We start from the raw sequence: 24,705 nt of genomic DNA on the forward strand, positions 1-24,705 counted from the left end.
CCAAAGAATCAAAAACTCAGAAACGATGTTTATTCACCGAGAAAACAAACAGAAGTCGCTACTGGATATGATTATACCATAAACATAGTATATCTAGAGTGTTGAGGAGTGGGGATAAAGGTGCATGTAGAAAAGAATAAACTCTGTTTCGTGCCCCTTACGTTCTCTCTCTTTCATGTACACGAGGAACAGACATTGAAACAGAGGAACGAGTTTATCTCTTTCTACGTGCACCTTTCCCCCACCCCTTAAAAAAGAACAAACGCTCGGTCTAGATATACTACGGATGCGTTCCGTTTCACGCATAGATCTCCTGAAAATCTATAGTTCACGTAACATATATTATTTCCATGCGCTCTATGCGCTCTATGCGTGAAATGGAACGCAACATATGTCTATGAATTATACTATGCTTTGGATGTGTCAAAAGTTATCGGACACACTATAAACTTATTAATCATTTAAATCATCGACGAGATATCATTAAAGACCGGTGGTTTTATGGGATTTAGTGTGACTGAAAAAAATATTCGTTGTGCGTTCTTTTAATCCATCCAGTTATTGTTTTATTATCAGAAATATATAAATTTTTTATGTAACTGCTTTAAGAGCAACAAAATAAACATTTTATTGTAAAATTAATGTTTATTGACAATGCAAAGATATACTTATCTACAGTAGCACGTGGCAAACTTTTTTCGAATAATATACTAAATTCTATAAGACCATGAGTTTTTAATGATATCTCATCGGTATTTTTAATAATAAAATAATAATTGGATATAATTGGATTGAATTAAAATAACTATAAATTAAATAATTCATGTAATTATTTTCAATGCAGTCAAATGGTCGATAATGTTATCTATGTGCCCATCAGACCTATTTAAGGATCGGCAGGAGAGACAGTAGAGACCTCCCGCGGAAAGCCGTGAATTACGGATTCGCTTTTCCCGAATTACGGCCAAAAAATAAAGAGACATTAAAATTATAATATTTGTAATCAGTAGAATCGTTCGCAATCCGGTACAGAGTTATTTTTTGGAAAAAAAGATTAAAATAATATTTCATAAATAAACAAAATAGGTACAGCTCATGGCGGATTAGATACAGTTGGCCAGAAATTGTATTTTATTTATTATAAATTTTTAAAAACCAAATTGCAAAATCTGGCTTTGTTCAGGACTGCATAATTAATTATATAAAAAATATTTTTAAAATAATTTCATAACGTAATATAACTTTTTCGAAGCAAAATATGGAATATGCGGATCTCATTAGATCTATAAGTTAGATCTCAATATATCTAAGGAGCAGCTCATGGGGAAATTTTTCTCGTAGTATACTGATCGTTAGACAAAGAAAGATGATTGTGCCTTTGTCTCTCTCTTACACCGTGTATGTGTGCAGTATGTGGGTGACACAACCTAGTACATTGAGCACCCAGATACAACCGCTGATCGCTTGACAAAGAGAGATGATTGCATTGTTATTGTCTCTCTTTCATCGCATATATGTGTAGCGTCCGTGAAGGTACAAGCACCAATATGTTGAACACACGAATGCGATTGTTGGGAGATAATATTAGACAATCGGGTACTATCCTTGTTCCTTTAGCGTATTGCTTTACGGCCTGAAAATGCTTTCTGGCATCTCGTGGTTGAAAGCAGTAATGTAACAAGCACTCATTTTTTGAGAATTTTATATTTGCGTATATACATATGTGCATATATGTTTAAATTATATAGGACTTAAGTAACATGATACATCTTAGGATGCAGTGTCAATATCACGTATGCTTTTACATGTAAACCAACAACTTTTATAGTCGAATAAAATGCTAACCATAAGTGCATTTTATGACTGATAAATAATATTGATAAATAAATTCGCGTATTTATACTTTACAGTCGTATTGCGAGTGTGATACTGCACTCTAAGAATAATACCTTTTTCTATCAGAGGTCATGTTCATCTTCATTCAACAGATTCATATATGTAAACTACTATATTGCTAGTCACGTATCTTCCCAATAAGCGGCGTTGGCGAAAACATTATGGTGTAGTATATCACACACATACGAGACATATATCAACATCTCGCTTCCATAATTCCACTTTACGCAATGCGCATGCTGCGTTTTGTTGAGCTAGTTTAATCTAACCAGTTAATCATAATCAGTTAAGCGGGGAGCACACACTTTTGCATAAGCGCATAACCATAAACATAAAGAAATTGATTGGTCCACAAATGTATGCATAAGAAAATGAACCAATCAATTTCCTTATGCTTATTGTTATGCGCTTATGCAAAAGTGTGTGCTCCCCGCTTTAACCAATTTCATTAAGTTTATATAAATTTTAAGAAGTGATTTTAAAAAGATTTTAAGAAGTTTTCTTTTAAAAAGTGATAAAAAAGCAACGATAATGCTTGTTACATTTGTAAAAGAAAAACAACTTTGCACAAGTAAGTTTACTCACAAATAATGAGATTAAATATATAATCACTTAATGTGATAATTATAACAAAAATTAAATTATTCTTTTCAAATTTCCAAAGAGAATAGAATTACGTAAAAAATGGATTCAAGCTTGCGGATTTAAAGAAAAAGCTGATGTATCCAATTTATATATTTGCTCGTATCACTTTAACTTACCTCTTAGCATTTAGTTATAAAGAATAAAATTAAATTATCTCCTGGAGCTATACCCACTATAGATATCAATAATAATGCAGCAATAAATTTAATTACCTCACCAGAAATAGCTAATTGTCCAACAATTAAATTATCAAATGTGCCAATAATAGAAAGTGCAAATATATCTAAAAAAAAATTACTTGAAGTGAAAAGTATATCTTCAACTCTTGAAGTAAATAATGATAATACAGTTCACAATATCAGAAATTTCTCATTCATGTAAGTTAAATATAAATTATGTAGAAATAAATAAAAATATACTTATTGTAAAAAAAAATAATACAAATTATTTGTTATTTTTTATAAATATTTTATATTTTTAGATTCTGAAGAGGACTTTTCTTTTACTTCGAAAGAACGCTTATTTGCAATCTCAGAAATTACTATTTCTGATGTTAATGCATCAAGAGAGGATACTTTTTCTCCTTCAAAAAAGCGCCCATTTGCAAATCTAGATATGTCTCAGAAATGACTACTTCTGGTGTTAGTGCATCGAAAGAGAATTTTTCTTCTCCTCCAAAAAAGCATCTATTTACAGAGCCTAGATATGTCTCAGAAATTATTATTTCTGACGTTAGCACATCAAGAAGAGCGAAAAAAATCAATTTTGTTAAAAAAGTGGATGAAAATAAACGCAAACAAATAAAATCTTTACAAGATCAAAACAGAAAACTTTTAATGCGAATTATTACATTGCATTGTACGAAAAACGTGGGAAAACTTATTACCAAATCTTTTCACAATGGAACTGATATCGTGTAGTTGATGAAGCTCCTGAAGGTTTCACAAAGGAAGCGTTAGATGCCATTATAATGCATGATAATAATTCTAAACCTTTTGTTATTAACTTAGTTATAGATGAAATGGCAATAAGGAAACAAATAATTTTTGATAAAGAAAGATTTTATGGTGGTATTGATTTTGGTAGTCAGAAATGTAGATGATAACGATTCTGTTCTTCCTGCTAGAAACGCTTTAGTGTTTATGACAGTATTTTTAAATGATAATTGGAAAGTACCAATTGCATATTTTTTAATAAGATCATTAAACGGTACAGAACGTTCGAATTTATTAATACTTGCATTTGAACAATTGCATAAAATAAATTGTAAAGTCTTTTCCATAACTTTTGATGATGCTCCAAGTAATATTAGTATATGTATTGTTTTGGGTGCAAATTTTACATATGGGAGTAATTTTAAGCCATTATTTATAAATCCAATTACATCAGAAATATGTTACATGTTTTTTGATTTTTGCTTTATGATAAAATTAGTAAGAAATATTATAAGCAACAAAAAAATTTTAAGAACCTCAAATGGTGAAAGAATTGAATGGATTCATATAATTAATATTTACTAAATATAAGAAAAAGAATGTTTGAAAGCTGCTAATAAACTCAGGAGTAAACATATCAATTTTCAAAATAATAGAATGAATGTCAAGTTAGCATTACAAACTTTAAGTGAAAGTGTACAAATCATTTATATCTTTTATCAATGTTACCAGATTCTACAATGAAACATCAATTTTTTAATTGCAAAATAACTGCAAAAGAGTTTTGTTTATAAATTTTAATAATATGATATGTTAGATTGCAAATTTTCTCGTCATAAGTTTAATACAGCATTAACTTCTAAAAATTATGCACAACTGCAGTTGTATGCCAAAAATTTTTATGAATATATTAATACATTATAGGATGAGAGAGGCACTCCCATTTTAAAAACTAATAGAAAAATTGATTTTTCTGGTCTAATTATATGTTTAAGAAATATATTTCCGCTATTTGATTGTTTAAAGTCTTTAGGAATGATGTATTTATTAATATATAAATTATCTTAAGATTTTTTTGAAACGTTTTTTAGTGCTATAAGAAGTCGTGGAGGGTTTAATAATAATCCAAATGCTCTACAAATAAAAAATGCATACAAATGTTTATTGATCAGGTATGAATTAAAAGAGTTTGATAGCGGCAATTGTCTTTTTGACAGTTTAGAAATTTTACATGCATTATCGAATCCAAAAACATTTAAATGTCCTATAGCAAATAAAGAAGAAATTTTTGATGAAAGAATACTCATTTTCGATCATGATTATATAAAAACATTTTAGCAGCTTACACCATATGTAGATAACATAGTCCAATACATAGCAGGATATATCTGTAATAAACTGTTATTAATTGTAAATATAACATTATACATTGTGATATTTATAAAAACCAGTTATTAAGTCATAAAATATTTTTGTTATCCAAACTAAAAAATAGAGGGCCATATTTAACACGATCTGATGACGTATAAAGAATTTGTAAAATATCAGAAATAACTATCCGGCAATACACAAATAAATTGCAAAAAAATAAAATAAAACAATTTTTAGCGAATATTATATATCATAGATTATAATCTCCATTTTCTAACGATATTATGCAAAATCATATATTATCTCAAGATGTACTAGATAATCATAGAGCACAACTGTGTAAATATAATATCATCATACATAAAAATTGTTTCACGCGTGCGCGCGCTCGCGAAGCCAAAAAGATGTCTAACAAAAATGATTATATTCACCAAACATTTACAAAACTTATTTTATTTAATCACCAATAGTTTTATTATAATTTATATATAATTCCAATAGTTTTATATATAATTTATATTTTATAATAATTTATTTTGTTTATACAAAATTTTATAAAAATTTATTTTTAATATTAATTTTTATAGAGTTTATTATAATATTTTTGTTATAATAAAATTTTTTTATATTTTTATCTAATTGTTTTATACCAAAGAATAAAATAAACATTTTTAACGATATTAAACGCAGTTTTTTAGATTAGCTTGTATTCTTTATTTTATATTTTGTATTTTTATCTAATTGTTTTATAGCAAAGAATAAAATAAACATTTTCAACAAGACGCATTTTTTAGATTAGCCTCTACATGCCAGCGCATGCGCGTTGTATAAAGTACCCAAATTGTGCGAGGGAGCGAGAGGTTGATATATGTCTGCACCGTGATGTTTTCACCAGCATTGAACCTTGAATAATATAATAGTATTACATATATGGACAGATCCCAATAATATCTCGTCGGTATCTAAACTATTTATTAGCGTTTTAGGATGAACGATTAATCCAATCTAGATCAATTAATCACTATATTTTACTATAAATTCAAGTCTTTTATTGGCAGAGATGATATAATGACATCATTAATCGCTCTCAGAGCGATTAAACTTACATTCAAAAACGCCATATGTAAACATAATGTATGAATAATGTATTTATATATATTACGTTACTACGCTGATCAAACATCTCATTTGTTATCAATTATCGTAAGTATTGATTGTATTTTCCCACATGTAAAAATTGACATGTCAATAAAATTCTTTCGCGGAGACACCAACTAACATCGTCGCTGCCATCGACCGAATTTCTGACGTGTCTCTCTTTTTCTTTCTCTTTCTCTTCCTCTCTCTCTCTTCCTCTTCCTCTTCCCCTCTCTCTCTCTCTCTCTTCCTCTCTCCCCTCTCTCTCTCTCTCTCTCTTCTTTGTCTCTGTCTCTGTTTGTTTGTCTCTTTCTCTTTTTATATTGCCTGGTCACATCTCAACTGCTCACGCCTCACGCAATTATGTGTCTAGCCTAGTACGTAACGTGCCGTTCCTGCTGATCGTCGCCGTTCGAGAAAATAGATTCTGTGATATTTTCTGTACTTGCATCAGTTCGTAGTTCGCGACAGACAAAGGATCACAATTTCGTTGCGGAGGGCCAAGCCCGCCCTCCTAACAAAAAGTGAGTGATGTGATTTTCATCATCCAATACATTGTTGTATACAAAGTTGAGAAAAGAAATGGAGGAAGATAAAATACTATATAAAAAATTATTAAATTTTGAAGAAATATATTAAAGATATATAAAAATATGAATAAATATAATTATAGAAATAGAGGGGTTATGTTCGGTATGAAAATTAAGAATTGGATGATTGTAAATGTACGAATGGATGATAAACGAAATGACGTATAAGATTGACGAAAGAGAGAGTAAAAGGAGATGAAGAGGGACAAGTAGGGAAAGAAGAAAAACATATATATATATATATATAGTGCGATAAAATAAATATAAATAAATAAATATGTAAAATAAATATAAAAATAAATAAATATGTAAAAAGTTTAATGAAAAAAATATATATAATTAAAGCAGAAAGAAAATTGAATAATGGAGAAATTGTGTTGGAGAAAATTATATAAAGTGAATATGTAAGCGTGGGAATTAGTAGATATATGAAATATGTATAATAAGTATAATGACGTAGTATCACATGTAGAGAGAGGTGATTGTTGTTTCGATGTATGTGTGTGAAAAAAAAGAACAGTAACAGATTACAAAACTGTTGACACAGATAATTTAGAGGTAAAAGAAATTATACAGAAAGAGATTAAGAGATTGATAAAACGGGTTAACGAGTATGTATTAGCATAAATCCATGAAAATTAGAAAGTCATGTGCATGTACGCAATATGATATAGTAAGGTTATGGAAAAAAGAAAGGAAGAGTAGTTATTTTTGGAGAATAGATTTACTGTGGAAACAAAAAAATATGATAAATAATATTTTTAAAGACAATATAGAAAATAGGGCTATGATAAAGTTACAAACATTAAATAATGCATCAATGTTGTGTATCTAACGAATGTACAAACGGAATGACGTGGTAAAGTGAGTATGTATGTATGTGTGTGTGTGTGGATAATACGATTTATTTTCGATCTTTGATAAGTTTGATAGTATGACAAGTGCAAGAATGTGTTCATTAATTTATTAAAGAACGCATATCACATATACACACAAATTTATTTAATATCAATAAAAATTAATATTTTGTCATTTTTAAACAGCTAAAGGCCTGCACAAAATAAATTTGTGCCTGATTATATTATTATTTATTTTCTAATCACATGTTTTAATAAGATATGTTAAATAACTTGAAATTTCAACATTGAATGACATTTTATGCACGAGTGTATATTTGTTATGTCCAAGAATGTTTATTGTGATGGGTCAATATTTTGACCTTGATATTATCTTGAAAATATAAAATAAAGATTTTCGTGTATGCTGGATAATTCTCATATAAATTTGTATTTCTGATATCAATTTTATATTTTTTTCATGGACACAAAATATCTAATGTCGTTCGCAAGTATAAACGTATACTTGCACTATGCATCTCTAATATTAAATGTCTATATACAAAACACAATTTAAAAATTGCAGCGTGAGTGGTAATTTTACGAAAACTAAACCTTGCATCTTTGTTATATGCATTGTTCCTAAATTGTATATAATTATAAAAAATAATTTGGATATTATTTTAATTAAATTTAAAGTTATAATAATATAGATATAGTCATTTTGTGTATATTGTCTTACAAAATAGTCAACACATTAATATTAAATTTTTCAAGTTATGATAAATTTCCAACTATGTAATTAAAAATTGTGCAACTTATAAATTTTCCTTTCTGTTCATTAAAAGTTATAATTATGCAGTTATTTTAAGATTATTAAATATTTATAAATATTAAATGTCTACATAATTTATAAATGTTTATAAATATTAAAAATGTCTACATGCTTGAGTTATTGATTATTCTGTTATTTTTCTATAAATATAAGGATATTTATGAACTGTGGGATGTGTGATTATAGAAAGCTTGAAAAAATGAGTAGGACAAGGGAACAAGCAGGCCCGTCTAAATCGTCGGGATCTGCAGGCTCTGCGGAGGAGAAAGAAAAGGATGATAGGATGTTTGAGTGCAATATTTGTTTAGATACTGCAAAAGATGCGGTAGTCAGTATGTGCGGTCATCTCTTTTGGTAACTTCATTTAATAACATAATACATTAGAGGACATAAAGTTATCTATGATAATCTGGCTAATATAAGTGATAACAATGCAGTTGGCCATGTCTGCATCAGTGGTTGGAAACCAGACCTGCCAGGCAAGTCTGTCCAGTATGCAAAGCTGCCATAAGCAAAGACAAAGTCATTCCATTATACGGACGTGGTGCCACAAAGCATGAGGATCCAAGGTATAATTTATTTTGTCTGCCGAAACTAAAAATAGTTATTAATTTCAGTTTTATATTGCATGTTATAATTAAATTATATTAATTATATTTAACAATATGTACAAAAAATGTCTTGTAAAATTTATTTTATTTTGCATAAATACATATACACATAAAAATAGGTAATAATAGAAACAAAATAGATTAGAAAAATTAAAATATTAAGTGAAATAATATAATTTAGATTTAATTAGTGAAATGGTTTATTTCAGGAACAACGTACCACCACGCCCAGCCGGTCAAAGATCAGAGCCGGAGACCAATGTCGGCTTCTCCGGTTTCGGTTTCGGCGATGGTTCTTACATGTCTTTCGGAATCGGCACTTTTCCGTTTGCTTTTTTTACATCAACTTTTAACTTCGGAGAAGCACGACCAAGCGCAGGTAATATTTGCCATAAGTTACATAATATAAAATGTGCATGCATAATATATATGTATAACTGTATATATAATAACAAAAAGTTACAATTTTATTTTTAGTTTTAATTTCTATATAATATTTATACACGCGCGTGCGCACGCGCACACACACACACACACATGCATACACATGTACGTAAAATACAAATTTATACAAATTTTCTAATTTTTTTTTTATAAAATTAATTAAAGTTTGTTAATTTTTTTTTTTGCATTTAATGAATGAAAGATAAACTTTGTGATCAATCTATATTTCAGATAATAATTAAAATAATGTTTAAGAGGCAATTTAAAATTATTTATTTGCAGCTCCCAGGGGCACGCCGCAATATGAGGAAGAACAGTTTTTGTCTAAAGTATTTTTATGGTTAGCGGTTATATTCATCTGTTGGCTGTTGATGGCATAACATTGCTTCTAAATTTGAAAATATCCATTTGCTCGATAACTTGTAATATTTTGTCTGATTTGTGATTTAATTTTCCATGAATCATAATCTTATATTAGTTTCTGCAAACATTTTTTGAAAAAAAAAAAAAAAAAATGTATATCTCAAAAAATTCCAATTAAAATTTGTTTCTTTCCACTTTCTAGAAAAATTGAAAAAATATGACGTGCAACTTGTTAATGCAAACTTTTCATATTATTTCATCAGCATTTGCCTGTTTCAAAGTATGAGATGATTTTTTTCGAATTTGAACAGCTGTTATTTTATAGTCTCTTTATTCTATTCGTGTATGTATGTATTATATATAAATATATTATTTCTATATAAGAAAGAGAGAGAGGTATATGTAAATCGATATTCATCATATTTAATGCGTAACAATGTATAACTTTAAGTGAGGATATAGAGAGGAAATATTAATGTACATCGTAATGATATATGATGCAGTTTTGTATGATACTGCAAGGGTTTGAACAGTGTGTATATATAATCTAGAGTAAGATACGCGTTTAAACGATGGTATATATTGTAATATAACATAACATAAAAATTGGATTCTCGCAAGACTATTAATGGAAGTTCGTTCGTTCTTTAATCTTATGATTCTCATTTTCGTTTCTTTACTACAAGTCGATTTCTTACATACTTTGGAATCTTGAATTATTGAATTTTAATTGTTTATATTCTACAAGACAAGTCATTAATTAACAAATGTGCTATTGCATATTTTTTTCGTAATTTTGTTAATAATCGAAAGGAGGGAATAATTACAACATTTATTTGTATGTATATTTACTTATTTGTTAGATCAATTATGTTTTAAAATTTTGTAAATAAAATTTATGTTATATGGAAAGAGAAAGAAAAAGAAGGAATAAATATATATAATCATAACTAATATAGTTAAACATATTAATCATATACATTAAAAAGTCAAAGAATGTATATAAATGTGAGAATTTACATACATATTTACAAATATATATGTATATATATGTGTGTGTGTGGGGGGGGGTGCGTGCGTGCGTGTGTGTGTATATGTGTATATATGTAAATATATATGTAAAAAAGGAAGTTTTTCTAAAAAGTCATTACTTAGATTTAAGTTAACTAAATTTTTAAGAGTTTTAGAATAATATTGTGATACAGTTATTAAAAACAAAATCGTAAATTGTTGGTTGCCAAATATGTGCTTTTGCACATATTGCAATAATTTGCATAATAATAATAACAAAAATCTATCTTTATACTTATTACTATATATATATATATATATATATATATATATATACATATACATACATACATACATACATACATACATACATACATACATACATACATATATATATATATATATATATATATATATATATATATATATATATATATTCTAAAAATTCTCTTAAAAATTTAGTTAACTTAAATCTAAGTAATGACTTTTTAGAAAAACTTCCTTTTTTTATATTATTTAATCTTTTATTATATTATTTAATCTTTCCAATATACATACACTATCAATGTCACTGATTGTAAATTGTAAATTCAATTTCTTTGTAAAAAGCCGACTTATAAAGATTTTTAAAAAATTCGCAAACGCTAACGCTACTTTCACAATATCTCGGAAGGAATAGCATTGATAGCGCGCATTATGACGAAGCACGCTACCATTAATAACGTCATGACTGCATTTGCTAGCACTATCAGTTTGCTCCGCGAACAGCCGATAACAATAGCGTAAATAGTATTTCCTCGAATGCCCTTAATATCATAAAAATACTAATTTTACAAATATCCTAACCCATATATATATTGAAGATTATTTGAGATGTTTATTATTGTTAAAAAAATTATAATTTTAATTTCTTCGAGGTGATAAAAATTTTATAAGTTTAAAGAATTACTAGAAATAAAGAATATAGTAAATAAAGAAGCTTATAAAATGTATAAACTATATAAAATATTTATTGAATGTAATGTCTATCACAGATTGCGGTTTTAGGTAAACATTCCCCGTTCTTCCTTTTCTACTGCATTAATATAGGAATATAATAGCAATTGAAGGAAAAAAAAACACCAATTTTGTTCTTGATATTGTTTGGTATTTTTTACACAATATAATATATGTTGCTTATTCTTAATATTATCAAAACATGATTTTTTCTCGTTTTGAATATATCTATAATATATTAGGTTGGGGAAAAAGAAATCCATTATTTTTTCGGTAGATGGCACGCAAAAATAATGGATTTCTTTTTCCCCAACCTAATATATTAAAATTCTATAGAAATTATTAAGTATAAAATTTAAAAACAAATTATAAACAAAACACAGAGTTATTTATGACTAGTCTAATATTTCTCACAATAAGTACATGTTAACTTGAAGAATTACATTTCATCCTTATTGTCTTTGGATCTTTTACTGAAACCTTTAGAGATTAGCAGCTCATTACACTCTTCTCGGGTTAATGTAGACAATACCAATCGTTCCACTTCCTGCAATATTTTCAAAGTTTTATTGATGATAGCAAATTCAATTATATATTATATATTAAGTTAATTTTTAATTGTCGAACCTCTTCATGTTCATTGAATAATACAAGTTCTGGTATTGCACCTTGTATATGTTTAAATTCCACATTGTTGCTATTTATATTTATTAAGGATAGTTTCTAAAATTTCAATTGCAATATAAAGAAATAAAATAACTTATTTTTTTCTCTTTTATATACTATAATTTTTAGTTTTTATCTTACATCAAAAGATAACTTGACTCATTTTTAATAAAAAAATTAATAAGTGTTAAAACATGCAATATATATTTATAACAAATAATTAAATAATACATACATACACACATACAAACGTGTGTATGTGTGTGTGTGTGTGTGCGCGCGCGCGTGTGTAATAAAATGATCATAATTATAATTATAAAATGGCACTATAAAGGATACTAGTTCGGCAGATCCTCAAAGATAAATTGCTTGACATCCGGCAGTCGATTCAACGAGCAACCTCTGCAACTCTGAAAAATGAACAACAAATAACATTAACAGTACAATATACTGATCTTTATAAGCAGTATATAATTATAATCTCTTGATACATAAATTTTCATTCGAATAATGAACACTTGTTGAACAAATGTAATAATCTCGTATATCGATTATACGTTTAATAATATATGAAAACTGCATTCATGTAAAAGCGATGCGTATTATTAAGTAATCATATCATCTGTTATAATTATTTTAATATAAATATGAAATACCTCGACTCTTGCAGATGCGTAATAACTGTTCGCGGAATTCGTTAAAGAAACAAAGAAAATTGAGAGTGTTAACACCAGTACGATAAAATTATTAACAGTTACAACGAATGCCATGTTGTTTGTCATTCAATTTCAAAATAGAATGAAGCAGAAACCATCGCTTCATGAGATGATTTTTGGCGATTGTTTGGTCATGTATGTATCTGTACACAGTATATATAGCGGCACTCATTATTTGACTACGTTTACACGTCACCCCTAAAATCGGATTTAACATCCGTAGTTCTAAGGCTGGCCAATCACAGTCATTTCATTCTTCAGAGGAATAACTGTGATTGGTCAGTTTTACAACTATAAACGTTATTAAACTTAATAGGGCAACTGAAATGATAAGAATGCTTAGTTTTTATTCACTTCTATTTTCTGTTGCCACCCTGCTGATTTTAACCGTCGGTTAACTTAAGGGCCAATTTTATCATCTTCGATTAAGTTAATTGACGGTTAAAATCAGCAGAATGGCAACAGAAAATAGAGGTGAATGAAAACCAAGCGTTCTTATCATTTCAGTTGCCACACTGTCTATGCATAGATAGGAAGCAAGTGCACGACGCGACACACACACACACACACACACACACACACACCACACACACCACACACGCACGCACACACACACACACACACGGGAGGATGTGCAAGGGGGGCCTTCGGCCCCCTTCCCGCACCCAATCCCTGCCGAGAGGCAGAGTGGATCTTACTTTACAATGTAGCATGTACTTTGTAAGTTGTAAAGCGAAGTCCACCTTGTCTACCGTAGAGAGGGTGCGGGAGGAAGGCCGAAGGCCACCTTGCACAACCACGTGTGTGTATGCGTGCGGCGTGTGTGCGTGTCCGTGTGTGTGTGTATGGCGCGTGCTTCTTGTCCCTGCCTGTACTTTGGTGTGTAACGTCCTGCCAATTTTAAAAACTATATTTTAGCTAGTAATTAAGTACATTTATCCCTGCAAAATACCTATGGAATAATTATGTAATCCATTTGCTTTTATTTTAATTGTTAATTAATTTCATTAATCGCTTATCATTCTAGTTCCATATAGTTATTTAACCTAAAAACCGAATATATTTTAATCCTTTTAGTAATAATAATCGATGGCGCAAGGAATTGAAATTCCTTAGATCGACGAATCAGGAAGCATTATTTAGAACTAGCTAGCTGTACAACAGTGACTTTCTAGAACTAACCTGCTGATTACTTTAAGAACGAACTTGCGAGCGAGTTTCATACTCGATAATATCGATACTATCTAATCTCTATCTAATATCTAACTTTTAAGATTTTAATATTTAATCATACAGACAAATATATATATAATAATTACTCACTCTTAAATTGAGGAGTAAATGCGCCGTACTTTATGGAATCATAAAACGTATATAATAATAATTTGTTGACTATAATTTGTTGAATATTTATAATTATTTTATCCAAAACATCACATATAAAACTTTCAATACTATATTCAATACAATTATACTTTATAAATAATTAAAATCATATTAATTAAAACAGGTTATTATATAATGCGCGAATGCTTCCATAAAGAAATGATTTTAATAAAATTAATATGCTTTATTGTAGTATCGATCAAGCGACCATAAATATAAATTTAAGAGGCTTATATTCTATGGAATCATAAATTATATATATTACATATAATACATATAAGTTATCTAAAATATCTATTTTTTTAAACTATAGAATGCCAAAATTTTATATAAATTGCCAACTTCTTATCAGAACTGAAATAAATAGAACAAATGATTCCATAAATTAATAAGCATAAATATTAACTATATTATTAAGGATTTTATATTATAAAATATTAATTAAGCTGAAAAGAATGCGCATAAGAGGCCTCATATCAGTGAAACCTGATATTGCGAGCGATATAGCGATCGAACGGAATCGCGACGGCTACGACCACGAGTGCCGAAACTTAATAGGCAGATAAACATATCGATCGATAATTCTCAGAAGAATTGTTGTTAAAAATCTTTCTTCTCAGAAGTCCTCCACTGAATCATCCTAAGAACATTCCAGAGCGCAACGCGTGATCTGCATACGGCCTGAAAACCCTTTGTTTCGACAGTATATAAGCCGGCGATTTCAAACCTTCAGGGCTTTCAATTAAGCGGCATTCAATTACGAGATCTTCAAGCATTCGAATCATTCATTCTTAGTTAACATTATTCATTACTAATTCATGTTAATTATTAATGTTAATGTTAATTATTACATTATTAATTAATTAGAACATTATTCATTACTAATTCATTACTATTTCGTACAAGTATTCGCTCCGTATTATTCGTTCATTGTTCGCGTACTATTCACTATACCATTTCGATTAATATAATTGTCGATTCAGTGTTAAGTTATGTAAAACTAAGGAAATAATAAAAAACTTTGTGCATACGTCTGTATACTTTTATCCGGCCTACTTCATCCACGACCGAGGTCTTAAAAGGACGAGAGAAGGGCCTAACAGACGAGAACTTGAACAGAAGGAAGGATTTTCCTGCCACATCACGATAAGTACTTACAATTACTATAAACCCCGTCTTTCCATAAATATTAGAAACTTTATTTGAATTGACTGACAACCCTTAACATCATTCAATTACCTCTTCATCCTTTAAATAATAAGAAATCCCCTGTCAAGCATTAGCAAGTGGCTGACAGTTTCCAGTCAGTCAACTTTAATCTATTATCCTACTATTATTTAAAACACACCCATAATATCAATACTAAGTAAGATTTATAAATTCCATGCAAAATACATACACTATATATATATATATATATATATATATATATATATATATATATATATACAATATATACACTATATATAAAATATATACACTATATATATATAAATATATACACTACTGTTGTCATTTGAACCTGACTTAATCTTGCAACACTTTGCTCTTTTTCCCGAAAATCCATCGTTGCCGAGCGCTTATGGTGCTCCTGGCGACTCCCTCCTTTCTTCCTAAATTCTGAATATAATCCTTAAACCTCGTTGCCGAGCGCTTACGGTGCCCTGGCGACCTTCTCCTTTCTTTTTGAATTCTTTATATAACCCTTAAACCTAGTTGCCGAGCGCTGATCGAGGTGCCCTGGCGGCGTTTCCTATCAATTTAAAAACCTCCCACAAGAAATGACAACAGGAGATTAAATTGAAATCAAATTTATTATCTAATTTTCTGAACACAACCCAATCTTTGAACCTAGTTGCCGAGCGCTAATTACGGTGCCCTGGCGACATTACACATTCTCCCTAAAATTCCATCGTTGCCGAGCGCTTATTACGGTGCCCCTGGCGACATTCGACCTCTTTTCTAAACCTTCTCTTTCTATCAGAAATTTAGAGTCATAATATAATCAAGTATTGATATTAAATAAAAGACCTTATTCCTTAGACAATTCTCATAATAAATTAATTCGATCTAACTAACTCTCTATTATTTAGTGTCCACAATTTGTTAACTACCCTTAATTTCTATCATAATGTTCCTTTTCAAATCTTAATTCTCTAACTCTTACGGTTTCTAATTAATATATATATATATATATATATATATATATATATATATATATATATATCTTAAGTAACAAGCCCCTTGCACATGGTGAACCTGCAATACAAGCAGACTTGCCATAAAACGCAACCATAATCGATATCTTTTTTTTATTATAATATAGTGGGAATATACATTTTGCATAAGTGCATAACCATAAGTATAAGGAAATTGATTGGTTCATTTCGTTAAGCATATGTTTGTGGACCAATCAATTTCTTTATGCTTATGGCTACGCGCTTATGCAAAAGTGTGTTCCTGTGTTACGTCTCAGCGACGCTCTTTCTCTCTCTATACCTCAGTTAGTGAGAAAAGATTGCTCTCTACTTTTATAGGGCAACCTGCTTCCACCGGTTATACCCCAGGGACGCCGAGAGCTAGGACTAATCTAGTGGATCTAGGGAATGATGTAGGCGCGGAACTATTTGGTTACGAGATTGCAACGATCTCGAACTTCGCATTTTTGTTGCCGCTCGACCGCGTCATCGCCGCGCGCGCGATGCGAGGTAGCGTTTTCTACGACCGAGCGAAAACGCGCGGCAATAACAAACATCGTCGCCCTTCTCGAAGTATCTAAGGTAAAATTGCGACAAACAAGTCACCTAAAAACTGTCGGCGGAAATGACTAAATTTCGGGGACCTTCTGGATCCTTCGAGAAGGCGATGACAGTATAAAGGCAAGCCGCCAACCGAGCGCGGCGCATTCCGCTCAGAGTACTTTGACGCGTGTACGCTACTCGAGTGAGATAAAGAGTCGGTCTCGTTTAGTGAAATAGACATATTTCAGTGCCGTTGTGTGACTACCGGAGTTATTCCGAGACAGACGATTTATCGCTGTTTATCCGCCGCGTGCGAATTACAATCGTATCTCGCGTACGAACGATATAGCAAAGTGTTAAGATTCTATGCATCTTAGAATCGAGCGCGTCTCGATACTCGCGGGTGTCGTTGTCCGTCGGCCGTTTCATTTCGCGCTTGTCTCTTTTGGAGCACGCTCGCTCGCACGCTCACTATAACTTTCGCTTTCACAGGAATAAGTGTTTCTGATTCATATATAGATTTGATTTACGAAAAACCTCAAGTATGTGGTTCACATTGTGTGGTTATTTAATAATTTAAGTATTAAAAATATCGATAAAAGAAACACGCGTTTCTAAAAGTATTTAAATATACGTATACAAAAAGATATTGACACAAAAGATATGGAGAGAAAACATTTTTAATATGAAAACTGTATATAATTGTTAATAGATTGCTGGATTACCCATTCTTGGATGCTCTAAGAATATGATAGGAAACAGAATTTCTTATTGGCTCGGCGTTACAGGACCAACATATAACATCGATACTGCTTGCAGCTCGAGCCATTTCGCAATGGTGGAAGCTTACAGGATGATTCGATCTGGCATTTGCGAAGCGGCTATTGTCGCTAGCATAAATTTGTGCATCCATCCTTTTGTCACTCATCAGTTTTTTTGCCTGGGTATATGGAAGATAATATTACTGCGTTCAAAGTTGCTACATTCTTAAATAGTAAAATATTTAAACAAAATACATCAATTTTATATTGATTGAAACAAATGAATTGCTGATTGTTTTAGGAGTTCTATCTACTGATGGTTATTGTAAACCTTACGATGAAGAAGGTAGTGGTTACATGCGTAGTGATTCAGCTGCAGTATTGTACCTACAAAAAGCAAAAAATGCAAGAAGAATTTATGCGACTTTTGTCTATGGAAAAACCAACTGCGATGGTTTTAAAGAAGAAGGAATTACCTTTCCATCATTTGACAAACAAAAAATGTTATTGGAAATATTTTACGAAGATTGCGATATTTCGCCTCTTGAGTTATTTTACATAGAGGCTCATGCAACTGGTACTCTAGCGGGCGATCCTGTAGAACTTCGAGCCATAGATGAAGCTTTATGCGCTAAAGGACAGCTACCTTTGTTATTGGGTTCAATAAAGTCGAATATTGGACATTCAGAAGCTACTAGTGGTCATTGTCAAATTGCAAAGGTAAATTTACAACAAAATAGGATTGACAAAACTATATAATCTAATGTTATATGTAAGTTAATGCATTATTTTTTTACTTAAACGTTATTTTTGAGTAAAGATTTTAATAGCGATGGAAACTGGTATACTAGCACCTACTATACATTTTAAACATCCACGAAAGAATATGCTTGCTATCATTGAAGGAAGAGTAAAAATAATCACTGAACCAACAGAATATAAGGATGGTTATGTTACGTCCGGTAGACTTCACGAATATTCTTTTTTTTCCTCTTCTCTAATATATAAATTATTGGGTCCTGCAGACCGCATGGTTGTTTTATTTCATCGAAAATCCGTTAGCGACATAAATTTACCTTCTAAGAAATACTATGTATAAATACCGACAGAAAAAATAAGCAGGCGAAGTCTGGGAAGCAGGACTGTGTAATCTCGCTGTCGAAAGTCAGCGGATCTATAAATTTAACGTTACAACTCTGAAGGTTCGAGAATTTTAAACAAAAGATAACAGACGGTCAAGCGTTAAAAATATAAAACCATGTGGAAGCGAACGACAAACAGACAGCGAGATATCCAAGCTCAAGCTCAAGTATCAGACCCAAGAACTTTAAGCAAAAAGCAGAGCGAGGTCCAGAACAATGCATAGACGATCCGGAGTTGAAAACTCGCGACATTTGACACCACATGCTTGCCTGCCAGACCACCCTCTTATGTTATCTGTTTATCATAAATTTCAAGTAAAATGTCAACCTAGGAGATTAAAGCAAACTGGGCATGACTCAATCCGTAAAATGAAAGCCTCACCCTCACCCAATAGCAACTACTCTCCATTGGTCAAAACTCAGCGAAGATCTTCACCAATATCTATGATCTAAGAATCTAGAGCAACGCCCTAGGAAAAATTGGAGGGCGTGATTAGAAACAACTGTTCGTTAAAATAGATTAACAAACCAATGGAGAGGAGGAGCAAAAGGGCTTAAAAAACGTCGGACAAGACCACGCGTCACACTTTCTAACGTTCTTTTCCCTCAAGAAGTTATCAGTCACTTAACTGCATCTCATTCCAAGATATACTTGGTCAACAATTTGGTCGAAGTGCATCGTGTGCTGTGCTAAAGACTTTGCGCCGCAGAATTATAAGGACCTGAAAACTTCATAGTGACCCGTCTCTCGATTCAAAATTTTATTATATAGTGTATATATATATATATATATATATATATATATATATATAGTGAATCTTGTGTTAAAAAGACCTTGCGAACCAGCTAAGAACCTGACTGTGGTGAGAGAACCAACCTCCATCCGACGAGCTCGCAAGCCAAGGTCTACCAGATTACACTTACAAACCAAGTATCATCGCACTCAATAAGTAGTAAGTGCTTACACTCTTCAACTAATTAGTCCCAAAATAATTCTTGGGTTTAATCACTTAACTAAATTTTTACTGAATATTTAACTAAATACTACGATTATTAACAATTTGGAATTTTCATTAAAATTAAATTATTATTATTACGTTTCTATTCTACTTCCCATACTTCCGAAACTCTTTATCAGTCACCAAGAGTGGTTCGCATTTTGCGGAGCTACCCGTGACTCTCTCACTCTCTCACTCTCCCTTTCTATCAACTATCAAGTTCGTTGCAAACCCCAAGAATTATTTCGGATTTTTTTTATATCCCGAAACCGTTTTTTTTATTATTATTATATCCTCCCTCAGTGGAAGGAGTAAATCGGAAACGTTCCTCCCGTGCGTCGGTGAAGCGTGCGCGTAATCGTCGGAATAGACGGCTTAGGAAGAGGTTGACTCGGGCTCAGGCGGAAACTAACACTTCAAGCGATATTAACGTCAATATTAATATTAATGTATCCACGGCTGACACTCCTCGCTCCCCTACCCCAGATACTTCTCCTCCACCCCTCTCTACCCGTTTAAGATCGGAGTCGCCCACCCCCTCGATTATTATCTTGAGTGACTCCCCCTATTCTTTCCCTCATCGCCCCTCTTACCAGGAAGACCCCCTCGAACTACGGGATACCGACAACGAAGCAGAGGGAGTATCCTCAGAGACCGAGGACTCGTCTCGGTCCGAACGGGAACCGTCACCCCACTGACAAAGCTTTTCCGAGGACCAGTTCCGCCTCCGGATATTGGGCCAGTTCCCCCCGATTTACGACCCACTTCCGGACGGAGCCATCTGCATAGGGCCCGGCCCGGTGGACCTCGAGGAGTTGCGGACTGCATTAACGGAAGGCCTACCCGACAGCGTAATCCCGTGGTTCGTCCCGGGGTGTAAACATCTTGTCGCTGTTCCTATCGAAATCCTGTAGAGGCAATTCCCCCCTTCTACCTGCATCTTAGAGGAAATCCCGTAGAACACACACACACATACGCACAAAAACATCTAAATAAGAATTAATTAATAAGCAATATATACTTACTAGCAATATATAATTACTAAGTAATAAACTAAGTAACAATGTTTATCTAAATAATCTATATAATTCTTCTTTTGTTCTTAATTTTCTTTTTATTATAAAATAAATGTGAAAATTTGATATGTATAAATAATTTTCTTTTTCTTGTTTAACTCGTTCCCTATCTCATCTCCCGAGATCGCACAAGGTCCCGTCCCGGGTAATAAGGATTTAGTTCCTTTACCGAAAAGGGGACCACCGAACGAACGGCCTACTGACAGAGTAAAAGCGACCTTTCCGGTCGTTGACCTGTCTCAGGCCCCGGTCAATTCGTTCATCTCCGAGACACTCGTTGTCTAGCGTTTGTCTAGCGGAGTTAAATAGGTTACGCCCTCCCGCTGACTCTGATTCTAAAGGGTCTGGACGTAACAATGGTAATGAAATAAATATTGTATATATTAACAAATAATAATAAGTTTTTAAACGTTCGAAATTTATTCCTCAATAAACAATAATAATAAATGTTGAAATTAATCTCAACTCAAATATTAAATAAAATACAATCAAATTTATAGAAGAAAAAAATATAATTAAAATTAATAACATTATTAAAAATATTAAAATTTTTTTTTATTCTTTTTGCCTATCTTCATATGAACTTTCCCTCCTATACTGAATTACTAAAAATATCAACCCCAATACCCATATTCGTAAAATTAATAAATAATAAGAAAAAAAATCGTATCCCAATAATATTCTAATATCAAATCAAATTAAATCTTTAAATATAAATTTAAATAAAAAAATAATCTTATTAAAAAACAAATATTATAATAAAATATAACTTTTAAATTTTTTATTATTAATATAAATAATATAAATATAACCATAAAAAAAATTTTTATCATAAATATTCTCTACCTCTTATTAAATTTTTCAAATTATTTAATTTCTTATAATTAATAGTAAATTAAAATTATTAATAATTTTAATTAATAATAAAATTTAATATCAACCTTTCCAGTTAATTTAAACTTTCCAAATCTAAAACTTTCTAATATTAAATAAATAGTATAATTCATTTCCATGAAATCGAACAACTAATACTAACAATGTCAAACCTAAAACCCCCCACAAACTCTAAACACTAAATAATAAATTATATACATTTCCATATTTATTATACTGAAAACTATATATATAATAAAAGAAATATTTAAAATTATTAACTCTACTACTATTAATACTACCAGTATAAACTTATATATAAAAATTAATAAAATTAAAATAATTATATATAAATATCTAAAAATTAAAATATCAATATTAATTAATTTTTTATTAAATTCCTTATTTTTAACTTAAAATTTTCTTAATATTTATTTTATTAATTAATTATTTAAATTAACTAATTTCTATAAACCACTTTATTTTATTTAAAATTAAATTTATATAGTTTAAAATAAAAACATTAATTTTGTAAATTAAAAATAAATTAATTTAATTTTATAAATGTAATAAATTTTTAATTAAAATATAAGTCAAAAAATAATTATTATTAAATCATACCTTTAATCTCCAAAATTAATGTTCTAATTTAAACTATTTCTTGATATTTCTATCCATACTTCTTTCTTTACATACATACAACTTTTTAAAATATATTATAATCTTTTATTAATTTATTACCTATATACATATACATGTAACATATTTACATAAACATATACATAATATATGCAACATAACATATGCATATATATATATATATATATATATATATATATATATAATATATTTGTATATATAAATAATATATTTGTTTTTATATAAACTAAATTTTTTTATTAATACACTTGAGTATCTATGGTGTATATATATATATATATCCATAGATGCTCCAGACACCATAGATACTCAAGTGTATTAATAAAAAAATTTAGTTTATATAAAAACAAATATATTATTATATACTATATATATATATATATATATATATATATATATATATATATATATATATGCATATGTTATGTTGCATATATTATGTATATGTTTATGTAAATATGTTACATGTATATGTATATAGGTAATAAATTAATAAAAAGATTATAATATATTTTAAAAAGTTGTATGTATGTAAAGAAGGAAGCATGAATAGAAATATCAAGAAATAATTTAAATTAGAATATTAATTTTGGAGATTAAAGGTATAATAATAATTATTTTTTTTATTTATATTTTAATTAAAAATTTATTATATTTATAAAATTAAATTAATTTATTTTTAATTTACAAAATTAATGTTTTTATTTTAAACTATATAAATTTAATTTTAAATAAAATAAAGTGGTTTATAGAAATTAGTTAATTATATATTTATAATAATATATTAATAATAATATATTTGTTTTTATATAAACTAAATTTTTTTATTAATACACTTGAGTATCTATGGTGTATATATATATATATATATATATATATATATATATATATATATATATATATATAAGTAGTACAGGGGCCACTATAGTGAGACAGGAATGACTCCCCTTTTCCCCCCTGGCGCTAGCCCCCCGCTGTGCTCCCGTCCCCCCTGCCCCCCTTGCGCAGGTACCTGAGAAAAAAAGAGTGGGGACTCGTGGACATACGTACACGAGGCAATTTTTTAATTTTTAAATTTTTTTTAAGAGTGGGGAGTCGTGGACGTCCACGAGGCAATTTTTAAATTTTTAAAATTTTTTAAAAGTGAGGAGTCGTGGACGTCCACGAGGCAATTTTAAAATTTTTTTATTTTTTCCTGGGCTGGAAATACTCGGGCTTGAACCTGGGTCCTCTGCTTTTCTGGTCGGGGTCCTAGTGCGGTGGGCTAACTGAAATCTTACAAGAGTGAGAGTTAGATGGCATTTAAGCGAGGAGTAGGTCTCTCCGGCCCAGCGACCGAGCGCTCCGATTGGTTTCTCCTATAGTGGCCGGCTGTTTGATTGGTTCCGACGAGCTGGAAAAACGAGAGAGAAAATAGCGTGAGAGAGAAAGTCGACAAGATGTCCGACGTGTCAACAGCCGGTAAAATATCGAGCGCCGAAGACAGCAGAGTTGTCCCATTGCATTCCCCTCCTCCTCCCGCCCTATGGAAAATCGAAAAATATCGCTCGACATACGGCATCTCTCGCCTTCGACCGCTCTTACGGAAAAACTTCGTACTGCAGCGAGCGTGTCGCCCGCTCTCCTTCTTGCTGAAAAAAGAAAAATCGTCTAGTGTGGAATTATCAGATATCTAGCTATACAAACGAAATACGAAGCGTTCATGATCGGACATGATTGTCCCTCCGGTCGAGTCATGCAACGCAGATAGACGCGATGTCGTCGTCGGAGACGATACGCTAGCGGAGATTTAAAGAGTTATGGCGCCGCAGAGTCTAGGAAGGAAAGAAGGAAGGAGAGAAAAGGAAAAAATTAAACGTTTTCAGGTAATATTTAAGATTAATAACATTTTTATTTATGCTACAGAAATGGTTTGTACAAATGACTTACAGTTAAATATAATATTTATAGCATTTACAAAAGATGTACATAGTAAGAAGCTTTTGCTTTTAACAAATTTTTTTTTTTTTCGGCGAA

The 24,705-nt window shown here is 30.6% G+C and overlaps 3 protein-coding genes and 1 long non-coding RNA gene across 8 annotated transcripts; 3 read left to right on the forward strand and 1 right to left on the reverse strand.

Moving 5' to 3' along the window:
• Positions 1-1,729: 1,729 nt before the first annotated feature.
• LOC126852064 (uncharacterized) lies at positions 1,730-5,293 on the forward strand. Of its 4 annotated transcripts, none has more exons than XR_007687757.1 (4): positions 1,731-1,793; positions 1,911-2,467; positions 2,762-2,918; positions 3,023-5,293. It is a non-coding gene; the product is annotated as an uncharacterized LOC126852064 (long non-coding RNA). The 4 variants fall into 4 exon arrangements; XR_007687756.1 differs by having other exon boundaries at positions 1,732-1,807; XR_007687758.1 differs by having other exon boundaries at positions 1,730-2,467; positions 2,561-2,918.
• Positions 5,294-6,341: 1,048 nt separating this feature from the next.
• LOC126852032 (E3 ubiquitin-protein ligase RNF185-like) lies at positions 6,342-10,285 on the forward strand. 2 transcript variants are annotated; one of them, XM_050596501.1, is made up of 5 exons: positions 6,342-6,508; positions 8,432-8,599; positions 8,683-8,814; positions 9,066-9,235; positions 9,583-10,285. In XM_050596501.1, exons 2-5 carry the CDS (start codon positions 8,445-8,447, stop codon positions 9,678-9,680), a joined length of 555 nt encoding a protein of 184 aa, XP_050452458.1. In that variant the 5' UTR covers positions 6,342-6,508; positions 8,432-8,444; the 3' UTR covers positions 9,681-10,285. The 2 variants fall into 2 exon arrangements, with proteins under 2 accessions (XP_050452458.1, XP_050452459.1); XM_050596502.1 differs by lacking the exon at positions 6,342-6,508 and adding an exon at positions 7,013-7,132.
• Positions 10,286-12,051: 1,766 nt separating this feature from the next.
• Positions 12,052-13,246, reverse strand: LOC126852048 (selenoprotein M-like). The gene is made up of 4 exons (XM_050596529.1): positions 12,993-13,246; positions 12,676-12,746; positions 12,298-12,367; positions 12,052-12,217 (listed from the first exon to the last, which is right to left on the reverse strand). The coding sequence occupies exons 1-4, from the start codon at positions 13,116-13,118 to the stop codon at positions 12,110-12,112; spliced, it is 375 nt and encodes a 124-aa protein (XP_050452486.1). The 5' UTR covers positions 13,119-13,246; the 3' UTR covers positions 12,052-12,109.
• Positions 13,247-17,044: 3,798 nt separating this feature from the next.
• On the forward strand, positions 17,045-19,271 carry LOC126851841 (fatty acid synthase-like). Its single transcript, XM_050596180.1, has 6 exons — positions 17,045-17,049; positions 17,631-17,721; positions 17,892-18,123; positions 18,242-18,660; positions 18,761-18,902; positions 19,165-19,271. The coding sequence occupies exons 1-6, from the start codon at positions 17,045-17,047 to the stop codon at positions 19,269-19,271; spliced, it is 996 nt and encodes a 331-aa protein (XP_050452137.1).
• The last annotated feature ends 5,434 nt before the right edge of the window (positions 19,272-24,705 follow it).

This window comes from Cataglyphis hispanica, chromosome 9, assembly GCF_021464435.1.
Source record: "Cataglyphis hispanica isolate Lineage 1 chromosome 9, ULB_Chis1_1.0, whole genome shotgun sequence".
Lineage (NCBI taxonomy): Eukaryota > Metazoa > Arthropoda > Insecta > Hymenoptera > Formicidae > Cataglyphis > Cataglyphis hispanica.

Excerpts from the sequence above, each read along its gene's own strand:
- LOC126852032 (XM_050596501.1), top strand. The coding sequence starts at position 8,445 with ATGAGTAGGACAAGGGAACAAGCAGGCCCGTCTAAATCGTCGGGATCT. Across the intron at positions 8,600-8,682 it reads ATGTGCGGTCATCTCTTTTG|TTGGCCATGTCTGCATCAGT; the intron begins GTAACTTCATTT and ends ATAACAATGCAG. Across the intron at positions 8,815-9,065 it reads ACAAAGCATGAGGATCCAAG|GAACAACGTACCACCACGCC; the intron begins GTATAATTTATT and ends GGTTTATTTCAG.
- LOC126852048 (XM_050596529.1), bottom strand. The coding sequence starts at position 13,118 with ATGACAAACAACATGGCATTCGTTGTAACTGTTAATAATTTTATCGTA. Across the intron at positions 12,747-12,992 it reads ACGCATCTGCAAGAGTCGAG|AGTTGCAGAGGTTGCTCGTT; the intron begins GTATTTCATATT and ends TTCATTTTTCAG. Across the intron at positions 12,368-12,675 it reads TTTGAGGATCTGCCGAACTA|CAACAATGTGGAATTTAAAC; the intron begins GTATCCTTTATA and ends AAATATAAATAG.
- LOC126851841 (XM_050596180.1), top strand. Across the intron at positions 17,722-17,891 it reads TGATTTACGAAAAACCTCAA|ATTGCTGGATTACCCATTCT; the intron begins GTATGTGGTTCA and ends AATTGTTAATAG. Across the intron at positions 18,903-19,164 it reads GGATGGTTATGTTACGTCCG|ATAACAGACGGTCAAGCGTT; the intron begins GTAGACTTCACG and ends TTTAAACAAAAG.